This window comes from Chaetodon auriga, chromosome 20 (genome assembly GCF_051107435.1).
Source record: "Chaetodon auriga isolate fChaAug3 chromosome 20, fChaAug3.hap1, whole genome shotgun sequence".
Lineage (NCBI taxonomy): Eukaryota > Metazoa > Chordata > Actinopteri > Chaetodontiformes > Chaetodontidae > Chaetodon > Chaetodon auriga.
This window is the reverse complement of record NC_135093.1, coordinates 9,196,051-9,219,106: the sequence shown is the minus strand read 5'-3', so window position 1 is coordinate 9,219,106 and position 23,056 is coordinate 9,196,051. Positions and strand designations below refer to the sequence as shown.

General features: G+C 42.0%; 1 protein-coding gene across 1 annotated transcript in view; it reads right to left on the bottom strand.

Moving 5' to 3' along the window:
• Window positions 1-23,056, bottom strand: part of LOC143339492 (rho-related GTP-binding protein RhoN-like) — a 30,588-nt gene that overhangs the window by 3,478 nt on the left and 4,054 nt on the right. The window contains exons 3-4 of the mRNA XM_076760749.1: window positions 5,213-5,322; window positions 550-684 (exon numbers count right to left, since the gene is read on the bottom strand). Coding sequence (XP_076616864.1) covers window positions 550-684; window positions 5,213-5,322 — 245 coding nt within the window. The remainder of the gene's footprint in view (window positions 1-549; window positions 685-5,212; window positions 5,323-23,056) is intronic.

Below are 23,056 nucleotides of genomic sequence, written 5' to 3'. Positions count from 1 at the left end.
AAATAGGCTATTAAAATTCATGTGTGCCACTGTTCATTGCTCCAAGACACAAAGAAAAACAATTGTATTATCGCACATCCTGCTGTTTGTCTCCTTTGCTCCGTCCCAGCTCTTTTATACTCCTCGTGTTTCTGTATTTATGGAAGTTATGATCTGAAGCAAATGTCACCCTCGGAATTCATTTTCAGAAGTTTTGTTTATGTGCACAAGGGAACAAAGTAATGGCTGTCATTTGTCTGGGATGATACTATTAAATCTGTACGTAAATCAGTGTTACTGTAGGCAAATGAAAGTCGCTGCAGTGGAAAATTACAAAGGACTGGATACTGGAAACCATATGTCACGCATGTTACAAATATAATGATGTTAAATAAATACAGCTCAGTTATTCACACGTGCTGAATTACTGCTGGCGCTGTTAGGCTTCGGTAGCAGGGACGGCAGTTAATTCCAAGTAGGTCTGATGCTCACAGATGCTGGCTGGGCTTTCGTGGAAAATGAAGACAAACACGTTGAGAAGACGAGTGGCGTTTTCTCTGCGCTCCTCACCTGTTCGTGGGTGACAGGAATCAGTCTGTGTTTGGCGAGCTCTCTCATGACGTTGAGGTCCGTCCTCATGTCCAGCTTGCAGCCGACCAGCACCACTTTGGCATTGGGACAGAACTCCTGTGTCTCGCCCTGCCACTGTGTACCAACAGACAAATACATTACATGTGAGTACAAAGTCCTTTAGAAATCAATATGGGTTGAATTGAGGATACTTGACTGTGTGGCCAAAAGTATGTGGACACCTGGACACTGCATTCTGTTTAGCCTCTGATCCTCTGGGATAGGCTTTTCACAAGATTTTGGTGTCTGGCTGCAGGGATTTGCTCCCTTTCAGTCACTGATGATGGGATAAAGTTGGTGTTTCATTTCATCCAAAAGTGCTGGATGGGTTTAAGGGCAAGGCTTTGAGCAGGCAAGTCAAATCAAACTGCTGGAACCACAACTTTGTCAGAAATATCATGGTATGTTGCAGCATTTCCAGGAACCAAGAGGCTCCGTGCAAACCCTGAAAAAAGCCTCAGTTCAGATTAGGGTATGCACGGATTTCCGGACAGGTGTGTTTATTAAATGTCTCACATAAGAGGTACTGATCTGAGAGCTCTTCAACGTGGAAACTGTTTCTTTCAAAGTCACAAACTCTGAGCTCTGCTTGAAGAGTGTAACTTGAACACCCTGTGAGAGTCTGCTGCAGTGATGTACAGGTGTACTGCAGCACACTGTGACATCACTGTTAGGTGTGGTAACAGGTGCCCTAAGCACTGTCTGGTGTTAAGTCACTCTTATGAAATGTCATCATGAATGTCTTGTGCTACAAATTTGGCTTCAGACCTCAGTACTTTTCTGAGTATTGACAGAAATATGTCATCCATTAAACGCTAGGTCAGATTCTTCTTGTTTAATTGTACTTTGATCTTTGGTCATTTTAGTATTTTATTGAGGTAAAGTGATTTTACAGCTGCTTTGTGTCAAAAGATTGAATTCATTTCGGAAGCGTTTGAGAGCTTTTGGCTCATTATCTGGCACCAGTAAAATAATACTCAGCCCCGGTCGTAATGTTGAAATATGTAGTTTAACAAAGTTCTTGCACGTACAACCATTAACAGCAATTATTTTACAGCATAAAAACCCGACCTCTCTATTCAAACCCTCATACTGAGCTAGATTTGAGAGAAAATTCAAGCTGCTTTTAGAAGAAAACCCTGATGATCAAATTCCATAAATCTTCAGTAACACAAAACTGTGTAAACATTAAAGGACCGCGCCAATGTTTCTGCATATTTTTGCTGCCTTGATTACTTTTCAGTGTTGTAAAATCATGTGTCTGATATGCTGGACTTCCTGCTTTGTCGTACGTCTTCTCACTTGTAGCCTGGAACAACAGACTTTTGCATTTTTTTTGTTGCTCGTCTGAACACAACAACCTAAAATATGAAGAAACACTGGTATGATCCTTCAGGCTGTGAGCTCTGAATGTGTAGCATGCTCCATCCTAAAATGAGAATCTGACATAACAATCTCCAGACGTGCAAACATGATGAGAAACAAATCCTTGAGACGGTACATGTAGCTGTTTTGTTAGCTACAACATGAGCTCTCAAGAGCATGATGCTCATGGTCATAAAGGCTGAAAGGAGACAGAGACAGACCCCTCTGACATGACTCAAACTATTAAATTCTTTCTCTCTATCGCTGTCTGTCTCTCTGTGACTCCAGTCATTATCTCCTCACACCATGGCACAGGCAACCACTTCGCACAGTCGCTCCATTTGTTCTCCCTTACAAAGAGATCTTTTCTCCTGGATGTCTGCGTCGCTGCTGTTACGGGCTCCAGTGTGTTGTGCTGTTGTGCGGAGCGAGCTGTTGCCTTTCAATAGACCCCTCCGCCGAACAGCGCGCAACCGGTGAACGGCAGCAATTTAGATGAGTCACAAAGGCTCCATAGGCAGAGCGGCTTATTGTTTGTGTTAATGCTCAGAATTGGTGAGTTTTGTCCCACATAAAGAGCAGAGTGCGAGCTGTCGACGCAGAGAGTCTGGTTTATCAAAAGAAGAAAATGGAGGCAGGGTGTTTTTTAACTTCAGCTGACAGCTGAGTTTCAATGCGTGCGTGCAGCTCAGGTAACTCTTTTACAATCCACATATCAAAACCACCAGGAAATGCTGTGGCTATAATTGATGTAATATTCCTGTGAATTTAGGGGGGTTTAATGGCCTGAGAAAGAACATTATATGACTGCACACATATCACACATGTTGGGTTTTTGAGGCTGATGTGGGTATTTTTAGCTTTTCAGCAGCGTGGCTCCGGGGATGGCAATTTGAGTGTGTTGGTCACTCGGTCCACCACTGTGGACTGAAATATTTTAATGACTTTAATGATCCTCCTCGCTTCTCCTCTAGTGCCACCGTGATGTTGACATTTGTGGTTTTAAGTGGAATGTCTATTGAATCAGATGAGATTTTGGACCAACGTTCTTGTTCTACAACTTTTAACACCATCGTCATTTCAAATTTCTCTTTGTCCGATACTTTGGTCTATGGCTAACTGGAGAATGAGCTAACCTGCTAAGCTAAGATAGTGAACAGACTACATGTGTAAACATGATACATGCTAAACATCAGCATGTTAGCACTGTCATTTTGAGAATGTCAGCATGCTGAAAACTTAAATTCAAGAGTTTTTGTTGACTATGCAAAAATTTCTGAGGTGGGTCGAGTTGTGCTGGAGAATTTGAACTCGTGATCTATTTGTGAAATATTGGCTTCAGCTGTGCCACCGGGTTCCTGAGATCATGAAACGTTATTGCTGCTGTAATTAAACTGACTGACCCCAGGGTGCTTTATTCAGCTACACCTCAACAGCGGTCAGTGAAACCAGTGATTACAATCACAGACCTTTGCCACTGTGCTTGTAGTTTTTGTGCCGCCTCTGGCCTTTGTAATGACCTCACATGTGCAAGCTGAGCGCTGTCGATCGCAGCCTTGAAGGTTGGATGAAGAGATGACCTCACCACAGCTTTCGTAATCTCCTTCATTTCCTTCACAAATAACCTGATACTTCAATCCAAACAGACGGGGGGTAAAGAAATACTGAGAAGACATCGAAAAGGCTGCTAGTCACAAAGCGAGAAAGCGTTGCCAGGTGCAAAGCAAGGGTGGAAAGCATTAAAAGAAAAGGTGATAGCCAGGCAGAGACTGGGATAACATCTTAGGTCGGGTAATGCTCTAACATGGGAGATCTGAATGAGCACTGGACTGAAGAAAACAAAGGGCACAAAAAGGAAAAAGAGAAGTGATGATAAGGAATCAAGGGGTATTTTTGCAGCTTAGCAATGCTGAGAAAGAAATAGTCCCTCCACAAGGAAAATTGGAGGGTGCCAGAACTGGTTAAGCAGAAGGCTGTCAGAAAGGACAAGAGAAAAAGTGCTATGTACTGCAGGGGCGTTATTGGAGAACAGAAGCTTGCAGATGGAAAATAAGCTAAAAAATATACAATACTGAAGCACTTAGGTTCGACAGGATAAGCATTTGTTTCGTCTCTAAACTCTGAATAGAGTGAGTCCTCAACATGTCACTTTGGCATCCTGTGCATGCATTGTGAGATCAGCTCATTCACCACCACCACTATGGTCATCAGATAAGGTCAAAGTTCAAGTTAGTTCTCAAGTGGACCCCCTGTAGATGTGAGAATTTGTCCAACATAAAAGATCAGTGTTTTGTCTCGTATTGATGAGGTCATTGATGAGCGATGGTGCGGACTGCAGGAATGTCAGCGGCCTGAAAGGTCAAACGCACATTTGATGTTCGCGGCTCACACCGCTCGTTCGTTAGCGGCCAAAAGGCAGATTTAACAATAGTCCAGCATATTTAAATACCTCCTGTCATAACGATACTAATACTCTGGCTTTACAAGTTGTTTTCCTCTGTTGCTTACTGATCTCTGCCCTCTCCCTCGCTCCTCTATTGATTCAGTAAATTAAGGGTTTATTTCGACTTAACCGGACTTTGTGGTGATAGTTGGATCAGTGGAAAAATGAACCAGGAAGGTTTTAGTGAGTTTTATTTTGGTTCTGTCATGTTTGAATGAGGTGTACGATGATAAAATTACCGTTTCTGTAAATGGAGTCTGGTGGCTTTGGTGAGAGTGATATAGCGGCTGTTTCTGATTAAACAAAAAGTTATCCTTTCCATAACGTTGTCAAGCACTTAGAATAACAATCTGAGTCTGTCAGTGACAAACACAAACACTTTTAGTGGATGTACATTGACGGCCGGAGGCATTACATTGCAGCCGGTTTGCGGTTGCCGGCTGCAGTGCTGTCATTCAATATTGGAACAATTTCAAAAATTGGTGTCCCCATTAGTCACTTATACACAAAAATGTGGGAAAATAGGGTCCAGGACACTGGACCAGATCCAGTTTCACTGGAAACCCTGATGCACAGTGCCTCACATTTCACCGCCATTTAAAATAATAAAGTAGTCATTAGGAGCATCCGTAGTACACACGGCATGTGAGTATTGTAATGACACAGACTTGAAAATATCAGACTCGGTTGCGTGCTGTCCCGATGAGACAGAAAATACCCCAAAACCTGTCTCAGCTATGCTCCAAAAAACAATTAAACAGTACACATTCACGCTTCTGTTAATGTGATACTGACCTTTTTCAGCACGCTGTCCAGCGTTTCTGGACGGCTGATGTCAAAGCAGATGAGCACAGCGTCTGAGTCAGGATAAGCCAACGGCCGCACGTTGTCATAGTAGGCTGAACCTGTGGGCGACAAAAGACGTGACCAACGTTTCCAGGTGCATTATATATAATTCAGTTACTTTGCTGAAGAGTTACCTTTTTTTTTTTTTTATCACAAAATGAGTCATTACAGAGCACCTTCGGCAGTAATAACTATGATTAAATGTAATTACCATGAACTAAGCCACAGTGCAGATGACAATGAGTGGGTGTGATTCATTGCTTTCGAAAGGAAAAAGAGGGGCCTCGTCCACAACCCCTGGTCTGTGCGTCTGACAGTCTTGAATAAGCCAACAGACGGACGTGTGACAGTGTTATAATGAATGGCTCACACAAAGCGTCACCTGGTATTTCAGAATGGCATGTTTTTTCGCCGGGAGCTCAGCCTGAATTGAGCATTGTGACCCGAGTGAGGGGACACATTCCTGTCCAGAGGGGACAACATTCCGTCTCCGTTTGCCTCATTGTCTCCAACACTACGTGCTTTTGTCACCGAACACAGGGCTTTGGCAACTTCACAAAAAATGTGTTCGGCAGAAAATTCCCATAGAGCCCGAATGAATCTGAGCCCCTGCCGCACGTAGAGTGCAAACATTAAAACGTAATGTTTACGTCTCGCGCAACAAAGTTGGAACTAACTTTTAATTTGAAAAGCCGAAGGAGACTCTTACTTTTTACTTTGATCTGTTACTGTTATTTGCTACAACTTAACAGAAGAGTCCACGTTCTAAACAAATGCCCAATTACACCTGATTATCTGCATGCAATGATATCGAAGCTTGAATAAAGAGGAAAGTACCACTTGTAGGCACTGGTGTAAAATATAAAATACAGTTTGAAAAATAAGTCTCACACGCGCACACTGTTTGTACTACTGCACTGAGTGAAGGACAGCCTGTCAGTTAAATCAGAGGGTAAAATGTCGGGAAAGAAAGAATTTTTCTTTAAGCTACCAAGTCGTTTTGAATTTAGATTACACAACATCAACGCACCTGGAGGACAATATACAGGTGTAGCATGTGTGCCCAAAAAAGCAGCCATATCTACCCTAATTTGTGTTTTTGGCCCTAAAGCAAAACACATGTTTGTGCGTGTGTGTTGCTGTGGTCAAAAATGTCAAACTAAAGGCCACAACCATTTTTCCCCTGTCTGTCTGACTAATTCCTGCTCCTGGGTTTCACACACACACTGTATTCTCTCTCTCACACACACACTATCTCTATTTTCTTAGTGCATATCAAGTCCAAAGAAAATGAGGCTGATTAATTCAATAAAGGGCGATGGAAGCAGGGGAGAGTGGACGTGTATCCGACGGTCCCCATAAGCCTCCCGCAGGTCTACATCAGCGAGCTGACAGCTACAGCTCAGCTTCAAACTGCCGGCTCTCCACCTCTGCATCAGACGGCCGCTGTGATGAACCATAGTGTTAAAAACTTTGAGCCTTTGTCTCAGTAAAAATCCACTGTTGCTCCTCTGCTAGTTTTCTGACAGTTCAGAAAAAGCCGACATTTCCCTTTTGATTGTTACCGACAGTGTTGTCTCATTAGTTTGTGCCGATGCCAGACATATGGGAAAAATACATACAGTGAAAACACATTTAATGTCAGAATTAGTGACGTTCTCCTACGTGTTATTGTCTTTTGTGTATAAAAACAAGAGATCTTCGTCTCAGCCCACCTGAAGCCATGCAAACTGTATTTATGAAATACTGCGGGCCCAATCTCGGCAGCAGGATGGGACGCTGTAAAAGAAGTCATTTGCAGAGCTGCTTAGTCAGCACTTTTGCTAGTACATCGGGCCTATATAGGCTACAGCTATGCAGAGTTATGTCTCTTGGTCAGCTGCTATCATTAGAACTCGTGCAGACCAATGCAAAATACTTGAAGAAATGTGTTTTCCCACACACCTAAAATGATTACACGTACAGAGCCAACCAGAGCAATGATGGGCTCACTCACGGCTGTATTCCAGGTGTCAACAATTCTTATTACCTCGTCTTAAAAAACTAATTTAAAGGATCCTCATCAATAATATTTATGTTATGTTAATGTAAAAGAAAAATAATGGAAATATGATGGCCGATACCTGATTTTTCAAACTCTCAAATATCAGTATGGGTGTAAGGCTATAATAACAACACTTAATAATAACTAATGTTATTTACACCTATGTTAACTAGCTAGCAGTTCTTCTCTGCCTTTGCTGGCATATTGCTGTACTTCTTGGCAACGTTACCAGCACATATAGGCATGCGTGACTTAGACCCACATGTAAAAAACACCTGCATGGAGTACCTTTAAATTGGTTAATTAACAATGTATTATTCTCATAATTAACATTAAAACAAGGAAGCAATATTTTCAGGCATCATTGTGAAAGTGCAACTCAAGCAAATTCAATATATTCTGTTGAGAGAAAATGCTGAAAAATAACTTCAATGAGGACAAAATGTGAGTCAACGAGGGTGAGCGACCCAGTTTGACAGCACTTTTTTCAGCGTTCTCAGTATGAAACCCTAAGATACAGACAATTAAGCTTCAAACTTTTCCCAAGGCAAGATGCAGACAGAGTAAAAAAAAAACAAAAAAAAAAAACAGCATGGCAATATGGTGAATAATAACATAATGAAACTCCATTATGATTTAATGTAATTTTAAAATGGCATTTCACACAGCCTCGTCCTACCCATCTACATTTTTAAAGCAGAAATAGAGGAGGAGGAAATCTATTCTCCCTTCGAAAAGTTGGGACATGAAACAGCGAAACAGAGTGAGACAACAACACGGCTGGCAAATTAGATCACGAATGTTTTCAGATCAACTGTCCAGAGGGCTGATCAGGTGGTGCACTCTGCATCTGTCACTGCATCAGGGGAGTGTAATCTCCTGCAGGGAGGTAACCAGGGATCAGTCTAATCAGCAGAAACATCTCTCAGCGTTATCTAATGCAGCTATGTGGCACCCGCTCTTCCGTCTACTTCGTCTTCGTCTATAGAGTTTAACTGACTGATTTTCTCTAGCGTATAGTTGTTTGCTGTTCTGCCAAGTCCTCCTCTGTTCAGTCTACCCACCACCGCCAGAATAAACAAGCATCACGACTCTCCCGAGATTCACGTCGCTCAGCACTTGAATCCTTCTCCTCCTTTCGTCAGTGGTTCCAAAAACAGGTACTTTCCAAACGCAGCTTTGAATAAAAGACCCAGTAAATTAAGCTGTCAGAGGCGTTTGGTTTGTGTCATCAAGCGTCCTGAAAACACACAGGAGGCTGTACAGATGTTACAAGTGTTCTTAAAGGAATAGTTACATACACGTGTAATAGGACACTTTGGGAAATACGCTAATTTGCTTTCATTGTATGAGTTAGATGAGAAGATCAATACCACTCTCATGTCTGCAGTTAAAGTGGCTATAATCATTGTTTTCATATTAACAATGGATCATATTAACTTGAATTTTAACCCTTTTACTTTTAGGGTTGCAGCACTTTGGTTTTGTGACGCACAATTTCAGTATTTTGGTTCACTCTCACGGCTCTCATCAGCATTTTCAGATACAGAGGGCGGCTGTTTACAAGAAAAAGTACCAATAGATCCACAAACTCGGCATCAAACGGCAGACAGACAAAGTTAGCGACTAGCTACAGTTTAGCATTTGGCAGTTGAAGGGCCTGATATTTCCCTGAGGAATTAGTGGAGAACAAAATAAAGACAATAAAACAAGAGTGAATATTGGACTTAAACTCATCCATGACTCTTAATAAATTTGGATGTCCCTTCATACCTGCAGGATGGATAAATAGATAAACATTTGCTAAAAATTTTGCTAACTTATCAGTATTGTGCTTACAGCTTGTTTCTGCTGCCCCCAAGTGGCCAGAAAGTTGGTTATTGCAAATTTAGGTATAGAGTTTAAGCCAGGGGGTGATTGACTTAGCTTAGCATAAAGACTGACAGCAGGGTTTTGTTTGTACCTTGTTTGTTCAGTCTGCACAGTAACATAAAATCAGGAGTGCGGTTATGTGCTCTAACTATCACTTAGTGTAACTTAGTGGTGTCATTTTTGCTGTACGGTTTGTGTCAGACTTAACAAACAAGATGCAGGTTGTAGATGGTAAATCTTTACAGGTACTTGTAGGTTTAGAGAGTCAGGCTAGCTCTTACCACTGATTCCAGTCTTTGTGCTAAGCTAAGCTAATCGCCTGCTTTCTCCACATTTAGTACACAGACATGTGAGTGGAATCAACAGTCTCATCTATCTCTTGGAAAGAAAGTGCACAAGTGTATTTTCCAAAATGTGAAACTACTCCTTTCACAAACCAAGTGTTGAGTTATTTCACCACAGGTCTATCACGTGCAGAATATAACTAGTCATCCTCATTTTGATGCCACTAAGAATTGAGAGTCTGGAAAAAAGAGGCTGAGCATTATTGCACATTCATTATTATCAAATGTAGGAAATCAGGAAATCATTCAGGCTTATAAATGAATTCAGCTGCACTACTCATAAAACGGGCATTAGCATAATCTTGGATAATGGCGGCGCTTACTTGACTCTTCATAATAGGAACAAATTCACACCAACACACACAGAGACTGCAAGCCTCAAGGTTCCGTGATGTCAACTAATCCTTGTTCAGCTCTCGAGCAGCAGCTAATGCGTATTGATCTATGGGCTTTCTTTGACCCTCTGTGGGACCTGTAGCATGATGCCCCTCATGGGAAGATTCCTGCTGTCGTAGCAGCAGCGCAAAGAAACTTCAGCCCATCTGTCTCTGTCTAAAACGCTCTGATCAAGAACAAACTCGAGAAGACACTCAGCCGCTGGAGTGCTACATGTTCATTCAGCTATCTCAAAGGACAATAAGAGTCATTTAAAGCGCTTTACGGCTCATTTACTTCACTTTTTGAAATATTTACTGGGAAAAAAAAAAAACGGTTGGTACAGAGGGCCTGAAGTTGAAATATCCTGCCAGCAGTCTCTGTAAATGAAAACTACGAATGTGACAGATCACACTCAGGTATACGTTTAAGTTTGACTCAACAGGAGCCAACGAAACGTCGAATGTGTGTAAGATGTGAGGCTGCTGTACAACGTTTGGCGCAGTGACGCACTACAGGCCGGGGAAAAAGCAACACCATGCTGCGACTCCACATGGGGTTGTCATGCTTTTGATGTTTTGAAGCTTACAAAAAGCTTTTTCTCTCGTGTATTTGGTGGCTCACGACAACACGCTGCTGTAAGCATGTGAAGTCCATCCCCTTTTTATGTAATCCACTTGTGTGCTGCTATGGACAGATAGGTCTCTTGGATTCAGTGGCTGCTTCGAGAGGTTTGTCCTGATTTTATCTTTTAGGAGACACACCAAAGTTTCTTGCAGTAATGCAGCCACATGCTTTGAAAATGTACAGCTGGTATGTAATCCACCTTTAATGCCACGAGACTGGGCCTCTTCACAGGAGTGGCCAGGTCTGTATATCCTGTTCCTGTTACTAACCCCTAAGTGAGATCCTTTAATTTTGCACTCACCGGTTGCATCTTTTGATGTCAGCTGACGCCCACCGCACGCACCGAACATGCCACACAGACAAATGGAGTACTTAAGGTGCAGTAGGCAGATGTACCAATCCAGGGAATGCAAATTTATTTACATTTATTTTCAGTATCACAATTTTCTACAGCTGAAAGTGACAAATTGCTTATTTTGTTTGAGTCCAAAATACAACGATTCAGTTTACTATCTTATAAGACACAGAAAAGCAGCAGATCCTCACACTTGATAAGCCAGAACGAGAGAATCCTTCATTTACTGACAAGCAACTCATCGATTAATTGACTCATTGTTTCAGATCACAGTTTTCAATACAAAAATCCTCTGAATTCCATATAATTATGCTGAGAACAGCTGCAGCAACCAATAACATCTAACCAGATCAAAAGACTGGCTATATTAAAATCACCAGACTTGATTCAATAACGAGAAAGAACATGTGATGCACTGATGGATTAAAACATATGTCGTCCTTATGGAGAAAAATGGGAGGTCACTACACTGTACAAATGACTACATACAGTGTATGGATGAATGAAGTTCTTATTATTTAGTCATGCATATGTATATAATGTGCTGAGCCTGCAGGGGCCAACAAGAAACCAGACATTACGACACGCCAGACTCAAAATGCAGCTCATGCTTCCTCAAACATGAAAGATAAGAACGCAAAAATAAAGACAATCAATTTAAGTCATTGTCACCGTCAGATGTTAATTTAAATCAGCCTGTGCTGCGTCTTTATAATAATGGAGGAATCGGAATGAATGCTAGTTAAAAAAGTCCAGTTTTCCTTATTATTCCGGCTTTTGAGACAAAGTTATCAAATTCTAACACATCAAAATGAACATCTGTTGCCGTCGTCTGTACAGTAGAATGTTTCAGGGTTTTATTCAAGGCAAACAGACGCACTTCAGCACTAAATGGATGCAGATAAGAACTGAACATGCATCCTCAGGTGTTCGGTTTGGTTCGGAGTGGGTGACCGTGAAGGCCAAAGCCGTTCGATTCACATCATTTTCATCAAACCTTTCAGTGACACCTCATGGCTTGAGTCTTTTCTCACATCTCTACACTCATTTATTCAGCTTTTTTCTTGAATTTGTCACCCGTCTGTATATTCCAGACTGTACTGAAGGTGCAGCTTAGAGGAACACAAGCTTTTTATGAAATAAAGTTTCTTAATGAGCGACCTTTAATGAGCCCCACTAGGCAGGTTTCTTAATTATGAAATGAAGGGAGGCATATTATCTATTCTACGTTAAATATGGTAAATCTCGTTAGTGATTTTTTTCATGCTCCGGAGATATCTCCTTTTTCTCATTTTGTCTGAACTTGTAGGACTCATTATTAAACATCCACCGCTGTATTTTCGGAAATATCTTTGGTTAGTCAAGCTCAAAGCTGTGAAGTGACTGATAAGACACAAGCAGACGGCATGTCGTATCTTTCGGTATTCGTGGCTCTCTGTGATTCAGAAGGCACACAAACACACCTTGAGATGTTTGCACAGAAAATCATTATTAATCCTCTCTTATGACATTTTTGTCTGCCAGCTTCCATTACGAAACAGAGATGTTCATTCATTTCAAAATCCTGTTTGTTCCAGTCATGTCCTTGTGAAGAAATAGTGCCTCTCTGGGTTTTCATCCAGGTCTGAATTCCTGATATACATCCAGAGAGGAAATGGCAGTACAATTCAATGCGGCTGATTAATGTAGTTTTCTTCCACCACGTGAACATATAAGTAACACCACCCGCAGGGATTAAGCATTACTGCTACGCACTCATGCTGTGCGAAATGCGGGGACAATACAAGTACCTGGTAAATAACAGAAGAGAAATCAGCCTGTACGTTCAGATGATTATCATACAATAATAGAGTCCACTCGGTAGAGACACACACACACACGCACACACACTCAGCATGGATAATCACTCAGTGCATACGCATAAACAGTCTGAGACACCCTGCAGAGCAGACACTGCTCTGTCTCTCACTCCCTGTGCTGAACTGCATTCAAATTTCCCATCATTTTAACATGTAGGTGTCACTCCTGATATATTTCCCTCCATTCTCATTCTGTCCGCCATGTGATTAAAGCAGGCCTCCCTTTGAGCACGAGAGGTCAGATCCTACGATGGATGTCTGACTGATGTCGATGTAATTACTTTTTTTTTTTTTTTTTAATTCGATGCGACTGTTAATTATCTTATTTGAGGTAATGAGTGTCTTGATGTGTTCATCTCCAGAGTGACGTCTCATTCAAACGGCCAATCCACCAATTGTTGTCTAATGTCTTGTGTGGCTCTGAGGGGAGCTTTTAATGCAGTATTTTAATGTGAAAGTCCCCTCAGAAAAATTATATGACGTTGCAGGAGATGATTATTTCTGATTCACTGGTCTTTATCCATTCCATTAAACGCCTCAACTTCTGTTATGTTTATGCGGTTCTATGATAAAAGGTGCTTATATTAGTATTTAGCATTAGGAAATGCTAGCGGTATTTTTCACAATGTGATCAAACTGTAGCATGCACAAAAACAGTCCTCAAGAGGAAAAGTGATTAATTCAACTCAAAGTTTGACTGACCTTCATGATGATTTTAAACAAGCTCTCATCTGTGCTAAGCCTGGTCCATTTTAACTGTACATAAATCATGGATTCATGCAACTGGAATACGCTGTGCTTGTTGCCATGCTCACTCTTCTGCTTGAATAGCAAACAATAGTCTGAAAAGCAGCGTGGAGGGATGAGTGATGCCGGTGCTGCCGATTATATCAAGAGGCAAACGGTCTTTGCACAATGTGCTTGTCAACAATGTGACAAAGGATTTTGATTTCCATACCACACACACGCTTGTATATGTGTGTTTTCTATATGAAATAAAGAAGTCTATGATGAACGCAGCTGGTCTTTGTTGGGAATCGTCAGGTTATGATATTGTTGTTCAACCATTCACAGCACTGATAGTGACATGTGCTTCCTGAATGTGTTGACTGTCAACAGGCAGAGATTCAGGCTAACTTTCATTCGTTACTCAAGTCTGATGGAAGTTAAGATTTTTCATTTAGAGTCAGACTTGTAACAGAAAGCTCAGCTGGATATCAGTGAAAACCAAGTGGAAACCTCCAGGGCTGAAAAATGAAGCCAATGCACAGGTGCCAAAAACTGCAGTTCCTCAATTGGCCACTTGAGGCTGGCTCTCTAAAGCTAATGTTCTGTTCAGGATAACTGTACAGGGGGGGAATTTTTATACAATTATTATATCAAGGCTTAAAGTTGTGCATAATTATGGGCATGAGTGACAGCTAGCTTCTAGGTTTTAGCAACCAGGCTTCATTCAGCCCGCCTCAGCTCTACCCACACTCCAACCATCGGCATTTTTGCCCAGGCCCTGCCAATACGGTGAGGGTTGGAGCCACAGTGACCGAGCTCCACAATGGCTCTTCAGAAACCTCTGGGAGACGTCACAGAGACTGTGTTTTATGCAGTCCATGGTGAAAACTCTGCATGATGTTTCTAATTCAGTGTGCACAGAGGGAGGCTGCTGCCAGTGAGCAGAGTTTTGCCTGAAATCAGCAGTAATCCTGCAGGATTCCTTAAAATTAATGACAGAGGGCAGAGACTGACATCTGGGCATCTCCCCATCACATTAAACCTCCCAGCTCCTGCTGTGATTTTATATGCTGTCTGAGCAGCCTTATGTTCCCGTGTGCAGCCCTGATCCCGAGCTTTAAAGCCTGAGAATACATAAACCTCTGATCCATACATGTTGTTTAGTGAAGGCAAACATTTTGTGCAGCTTCTACTGCATCTCACCTTTCAGACAGGAGGTTTCAACGTGCTACAGCCAATGGAAAAGTACAAAAAATAAGGAAATCTACAAAAAAAACCTTTACGTTGAGAGTCGAGGCAACAATATATGTGCCTGAAATGTGTTTAGGGATTCAGAGAAAGGATGGAGGGAGGCTGGGTTCAAAAAATGAAGAAATTAACTACTTGAAAATTAATATTTTTATGAACACAACTGAAAAAACAAACAATGACAGATTGTGCTAAAACGAACAAACTGTAAAGTGCACTGGCTATTTCCTGGGATTCTGAAAGTTTTCTATTGTGTTTGGTTTATTAATTGGGTGAAAAAGCACTCAGAGTGCCACCTTACCTTTGAGAGTATGACTGTGCTCTCATAGTTTGCCAGCTTGTGAATTAGCAGATCTTGCACACAGCCAATGCTGTTAATGAGTTGTGAGCACAGAAAGTAAAACGAGTTGCTGAAAGTAATTAAAAAAAAAAAAAAGATTATTGAGACATCCAGCCTCTGCCATTTCACATAGTTTGAATGCAAAAAAGGGAAGAAAAGAGACCAAGCCAAAACGTAGACAATTATAGGATCACTTCAGTATCTGTATTATGTTAAAATCCACCTTTACGTAATCAACAGTGTTGAATAACAGCAGGTTTAGAATCCCTTTATATGAACATGTTTGGAACATGACAAGTGGTGGAGATGAAGGGGTGCTCGAGCTAATCTGATCGTGTTGTGGGGATGCAGACGAACAGGTTGAGAGCCTCTGAACTACAGTATATGATGTACCACTCCAGGCAATCATCCTTGTAAGGTAACAATAAATAGCCTAGCATTTTTATCGGCAGTGAACTCAACTTCAATTTACAATTTAATGGATTCTTCTGTTCAGTGTGTCCGGGATCTGATCCACCGTTACGAACCACCATCAATCCTGTGACGTGGGTTTGTCGTGTTCAGTGAAGCCACTCTCACGGCTGTGATGAACCGAAGCCATTTACAAAACAAAAATACAGAAACAAAACCAGGAAACACGACTACTGTGCGGTAGAAATTACAGCATATCGCAGTGCAGTAGGAATAGGGTCACTGCCAGCCATCTGTCTCAGTAATGGCTGAGGTGTTGGGGGTTGAATGGAGTGGTCATAGCTACGTCTTGCATTATAGATAAGGGCTAGAGAGGGTCTTAAGTGGATGGATAGACCCCTTGAGTGCCCCCTGTGTGTTTTTGTGTCTAAACAGAGTGCACTACAAAATCTAATTACTTTTTTCCAGTCGCATAATGTAACAACTGCGCCGTTGTGGTTTTAAGCCACTCTTTAAAAGTCGAAAACATGACGAAAGACGCTGAGTGTGTATGAAAAATACTTCGGTCCATGAGTTCTTCAAGCCGACGTCTATTTCACCCACTTTACCGTCGAAAATGTTCGCGTTAGCAAGGGAGCCGCTGCAGGCTGGGGAGGCTTTTTGTTTGGGCTTTCTGTTCTTTTTTGGTTTTGAATTTGTTGTGCCTGTCTTTTGTCATGGCCAAACTTTTACCACATAACGCAGACACATTTGTTCCAACAAAGACTTATCAGGCCATGTGACAAGAGATTCAAAAAAAGAGGGATAATATGTTTACAGGTGTTTTTGAAAAGAGATGTTTCTTCAAACAAAGATAATTTAGAAAAATGTACTTGAGAGGGTAAAGCAAAAGCAGACACGGTGCCTTATCACCTGACAGTAAACAGACAGTCTGAATGAATGGGAAAATACAGAAAAAAGCCTGTTTCTGTATCGATGGAACAAGCTGATTATGCTCTCCAGCTAAATTATACTTTACAAAATGAACCGCTGGCATAAATAAAGACATCTTATTTACAATGAGAACGAGCTGCTGTAGCTGAAATATAGAATGAGGGTTTAGGAAGACGGAAAATGGACGTTTTTGTGGCTGATGGATGTTTCAACATGCCTATACGTGATGTGTTGTGGGACATGTCAGCATTGGCTGCTTATTGTTGGCTAAAAATCTGAAAACTGCAAATTAAAAAACACAAAGAAGGTGATGACGGACACAAGACAGCGCCTCTGTATCTAAACGAAAAGTTAAATTGAATTTTTTGAGCATGACAGACGAAGATGCTGAGGCTGCCTGAGAGAGTTTGAGTAAATAAGTGAATAAGTTTAGCTGAAAACGAAACAAAAATGAATGCTAGAAGTGCAAAAGTCTTATCTAAAAGTTAGCATTACTGAGTTCATCCAGACTTGCCGTCTCTCTTTGACAGACTGCTCAGTTACACATGCACCAGTAGCTGAGAGACAGACCGCCTGTCCCTCGGGAGTGAGAGTGGAGACGCATCTAGGCCATTGATTTTCAATGTACCCTTGGTCGTCTAATGGGCTGCGTGAGCAGAGGAGAATCAGACCAGGATGACTGGTGCTCAGGCTCGCACCGTGAAAACCTACTGACACTCATTTAGTCCATCCTCGGCCTGCTTTCTCTTATACATGACTGCGCTCTTAAAACCCAACACTATATCCTTCTGTCTCCACACTGCCTCTATTTATATACTTTCCCACTCCTCTAATCTCTCAGAGCACTTACTCACTCTCATACACACAAACATACACACCCCTGCACATGTTAAGTAGAGAAAAAAAAACCCCAACAGCACTTGCACTAAAAACCCAGTTCCCCTGCTATCTGCACTCCTATCCAAAAAGCTTCTGAAACGCTTCAACACATCAAGCTATTTTCTCCACTCCCGCCACGGAGCCAGGTGCCACTCACACACAGATGCTCGCTCGGAGCACATCTGGGTAGTGCTTTCAAAGAGCCAACATGTAATTGGGGTCATAAAAGCTGCTCATGAATGAATGATGGATTGTTAAGGCAATCTCAGCCACAGACTCCGTCAACCTGGGAAGCCTGGATGGATGGATGGATGGATGGATGCAACAGGGTCTTAAAAAGGCTTACAGTGTGCCTGTGATGTTTGCACAGTATGTGACAGAAAGAACAGCATGTGTATAGCGAGCGTGTGCACAAGCGAGCATCCGTGTGTGTTTAAAAACGGATTTGTTCTTATTGACTTGCCAGGCCCTCAAGGAAGTATCACACAGTTCAGGTTACGTGCCTCTAAACAGGAAGCTGCCCGGAGGACAGTGTTAAAGGCGGCAAACCTCAATGCATTCCTCCGTTGCTCACTGTTTCAAGGTGTGACACTGCAGGTTGATCCAGTTGCTTTATTGACTCTTACCTCACACTTTCTCAGCTGTGAAACCAGCGTGTTTTGGAGGCTTGCGTTTATGTGGCAAGAGTAACCCGCAGGCAACAACAATGTCTCTTTGTCGTCAGCCCACAGAGGAGAGGAAAATTCAACCAAAGTTGTATTTCTTCGCAGCAACAGTAAAATGTGCAGGTTCAGCCAAGACAGCTCAACTTCAAACCCTAATTTCAAACCCTGTTATGTGTGTCGCTGCATCATGAACAAAATGGTTATGTTGTGGAGAAGTGGCTAATTATTCTGCATAATTAGTCACCATGCGACTACAATTAAAATGTGAATTACGAAGCTAAAACCAGCTTCATTAAGAGGAGTCCTTTAAGCCTGCAATAACAGATTTTTTGGGAAGCAGTGGAAACATACTATAAACACAGCACTGACATGTTATCACTTTAATTTGTCAAACATATCATTTCTTCCGCCTTTTTACAGATCAAACAAACAGAGCCCCACTGGCATTAGTTTGGAATTGTGTTTCTGATGAATGTAAATCCAATATTCACTCTCTTTTAGCTCTGTTTCGCTCTCTGCCAACTCCTGGGGGGAATATGTGGCTCTTCAGCTGCTAAATGCTCCACTATGTTCAAATATACAGTTAAAATCTACACTTTCTCATAACTCGACTCGTGGGTGGGCTTGAAGCTGCCATCCATTTAGAAATAACCTCGCTGCGGCTCCCTTTCACCACATTTTAAATATACTCCATCTTTTGATTGAGCAATGTGAAAAAACTTGTTTTGCCACCTCAGTACTTTCAGGCTTGACAAGTCATTCACATGTGCTCTCTTAAAAGTTAGAAGGTGAAGCAGGACAAGATCTGTTTTAATAAGTTTAACATTATTATATGATATGTAATTACCTTGGATCCTAGAAAAAAGGAGATTTTAGAGCATATTCATAATTAGCACCAGATGATTAATTAAGAATCGAAAGGTCACCCCTGGAGTCTACGTATTAAATCTAATTTATGACCTTTTTAAGCCGTATATTGGCAAATTGGTTGATAATTGAGCAGATGCTTGTGAGCACCGAATTTCTCTGGGCTCACGTCAGACTGGCTCTGTTTTGAACAGTCACAGAGGGCATTCAGTGCAGGAGGAAAGGAAATATATAACTAAATACACCATACTAAGAGACTGAGCAGGACCAGTGGCACTCAGTCGCCCGCAAACCACCTCATACATGCACGCTGGATAAAAATCATTTGTTGCTACGTTGCGGGACGGTCAGCTTGAAACAGATCAATCTGTGGTGAAATTAGACCCGGCACCAAGTCTTTTTCTTTTTTCTTTTTTCTTTGCCACAGAGGAAATGAGGAAGAGATTGAGCGAGAGGTGGAGGAGGGCCATACAGTAAAGACAGATAGAGAGACGGACAAAGAAAACGCAAGGTAAGCTAATCAAGTGCAAGAGTGCTGAGAGGGCAGTGGCCCAATACAGTGGGACTCCTGACCTTGACTTGTTGGAAACCGAGAGAAGAAGAAGAGACTAGTGAGGCAGCCAGAATGGATATCAGACAGAGTGAGTGAAATTAAAGAGAGGGGCAGGAAAAGTGCAGAGAAGGGCAAATCCAGACGTGAAACTGTGTTATAGCACATGAGGTCGGCTAGGATCAGATTTTAAGTCCTCCGTCTTCGTATTTGGAGAGCAAAGTTCCCTCAACACACAACAACTGCTGTATCATCATAACCAGCGATGCTTGCATTTTGAGACTAATTTGTTTCTTTGTTTTATGGTAATCTGAGCTAACAATTGCCTTTTGATGACTCCGCAAGGTCCATTGCACATTAAAATATTGCAGACGCTTCTTTCAAAAGAGAATTTAACTTATTGCTTTGCTAATTTGTTATGAGGAGAGATGATTTTGTTCATTTTTAAGTGTTTCCCAACAGGCTTTCCCTTCCAAATACGCACTTGTTTTTCAACATTGGCACCATACAGCACAGAAAAAGGAAGACTTATAGGCAAATACAGAGGAAAGGGGTTGAGTGTCTGATTGATGGACGAGTGTAGTTCGAGACCTCTGAATCTGTTTTAGTTGTTGTACGTCAACATAAAGAAATGAACAGCAGGTCAGTCTAGTCTATTGCCTGAATCATTGATCCTTTATCTGACTGAGGTTTGTGCAAGTTAGAATCTATGACCACGACCACGGCTCTGAAATATCGGTAGCCTAACTGAGCTGTGTATTGATAAATCCATGGCGCTGACCGTGGTGCTGAAGCAGCATACGGATTCTTGAATGCGCCCTTTTTCTCTCAGTCCCGCCTTTCTGTTAGTTTCATCTTGGATCTATAATATTCTCTAAACTTCACTCTACAAATACTCATACAGACAGGATCATAGAGACACAGTGCTGCCTGCAGTATTCATATAATATTCCTATAGTATCTCTCTGATCATTCAGTAGCATCTGTGCTGCTGACAATACACTCCCAGACCAAACCACCTCTGTAACAAAATATTTTAGGGGATACATGACTACAGATATAGTTTTAGTAGGGTTAAGGTTAGAGTTTGGACCATCCCGCCTGTTAAAAATGAACAAATCACCGACCGGAAATAACAACTCTCAAATCAGTGTATGAATCCGCTCAATGTAATAAGGGTTAGTATGGCTGCTGCTTGCTGCTACAGCTTCCCTGTTTACCAAAAATAATATCGGCAAGATGGACATGCTGCTCATTGGAGATACAAAAAAGGTGCACATGTGCGGTGGGACTCGCAAACACAGAGGAAAACCGAGCAATTTTCATTTGAATGACTGGACATCATCTTGAGTATCCAGCTCTTATAATACATCAGTGTTGTATTATAACAGCCTCCACCGCAGCTTCGCCGTCTACTGAAAAGGACGGCAGAAGGACGGATATGTCACCCACTACTGATTGGTTATGGCAACCACCCAAACTCGAACTGGCCAACATGAACACGATGTCAGACTGAATAATGAAGTGAAACAAAATGGCAATTCAGTCTGATTATCAGGCCTAGGAAGAGTGTCACTTCAAGGCTCAAGTACCAACAAGGCAAAGCAGGCAAATGCCCCAAGATCCCAGGCCCTCAGGGGCCAGGAAGGATTCATCATGAGGCCATTTTGGTAATTTCATTATTTGCAAATTAGTTTGCTTCAGGTGACACCAGCATTAGTGCCTAATCTTAAGGCTTCGTCTTGAGGGCAGTCCAGGCTTCTCTTGTTTCAGTTCATATTGTGCCTGATGATATTCCTACATTAATTAGAGTTTAATCCAATTAGCACAATTACTAATCTCTAATATTTATGCAATGCATGCAGAGTGGGAGATACAGGAGGTTCCACTGGTGCTCACAGCTAATTTTTGTCCCTCCCGTACCATTTCAACCCCTTGTTGCAATGGCGGACCACAGTGATTCTCTTACTTGAATCTCAAGTTTTAAACCAACACAGATTTAAAAGTCCTTAAAGTGCTCAGAGAACTGGACATTTGAACGTCTCCAACTCTATGACAGCTGCGCAGAGGAAGATCATGTGATATGATCAAAAGCTCCACAGCGGCTAAATAAACATCGAGGGGAGGCGAGAGGTTAGTCAACTGCTGTTTCCAAGGCCAAGGATGCACTTTGAATCTCGACTTGACTCGCATTGTTCTGATCTTAATCTTGACTCTGTGTCACATACAACACAGCGTGAAAGACAGCCATGGAGAGAGATTAAGATGGCAGAGAGATTGAGGTAAGAATGAAGGCCAACAGAGATGTACACAGAATAGACCGAGGGGGGAATTTAGTTTGGCAGCGAGTCTGAAAACAAGCATGCAAAGATGTAAAGGAAAGAGGCAGGAGGTTGAAGAGGTAGTGGGTGGTGTAGCAAGATGAAGAATGAAGGAGACAGAGGGCAAGTGTTTGGTCACACAGTAAGTGCCTGATTAATTAAATCCACTGTTTGTTTCTGCACAATGAGAGGGCAGCTCGGAGGCTCGCTCTGGCACCTTGCCTAACACTCGCTCCTTTCTGTACGCCTGAACAACACTCAGCCTACTCCTCCTCCTCTTATCTGTTATCCACACCGGAGCTCTGGCCTTATGCTTTAAAATCGGATGAGTTTGTGCTTTTTTATCATCTGCATTTGCATCCTTTGGTGCTCTGAAGTCACTCAACAAATCTGTTTTGTCACGAGGCTCTTTCTGAATGAACTTGACGTGTTATTGGTGCCATTTTCCCTGCATTCTCCGTTGAAGTCATTTGATTATATAAGTCTCAAACTTTGTGGCTTCATGCCCTCTCTTCTCCCCAGCTACAGCCATTTCAACCACTCAGAATTAAACTAATGTGATACTTGGTGACAAAAACACAGCAGATTTTTCTATAAAACTTGTTCGACGTCTGAGTTCGACCCACTGTTTTACTGCTGTCATGCAAACTGCACACACTGGCATGCCATGGATCGTCACATACGCAGACAAACTGAATGCTACAACAAACATTTGCCAGGCTGTCTCTTACGCATGCCTGCACATGCCGGGGAATACACTCACTAGCAGAACATACTCAAACAAAGCTATGATTGCATAAGAAATAGCAAATGTAAGTAAGAACAGAAGTTCAAAACCCAAGGGTATTACAGCCACTGTTACAGCAGCACGCACACACACATCCTTGTATGCACGCCAAGTGACTGTAATTCCCCCCTATTCAGTCATTAGTAAGTAGAGGCAGGTACCAGGGGGAATTGTAGTTATACTGATGTAGCTGCCAAAGCACCTGTCTCCTGAGACAGACCCAGAATAGCTTGCAGGGACGCTGCAAGGCAACGCGCTTGTCTCTTCTTAGTGGCTTATAGAGGCTGAAGGGAGGGAGCTCGGGTCAGACATGGATCATCTACCACAATCCAGATCATTCAATGTCTGGATTTGATATTGTGGGAAAGACGCTTATTTATTTTTCTTGCTCAGAATTGAGAAGTTTGATGCAACTCAACGCTGGCTGTTTCCCCTTGTACGATAACCATGAAGCTACAGCTAACAGCCAGTTAGCTTAGCTTAAAGCTAGCTGACCTGGCTTTGTCCGGTCACTGATAATGGTGGTTCAGTTAAAGATTCTGTGTTAGAGATTGGTTTGTAAATCTACTGGAGACCTCTACTGTAAC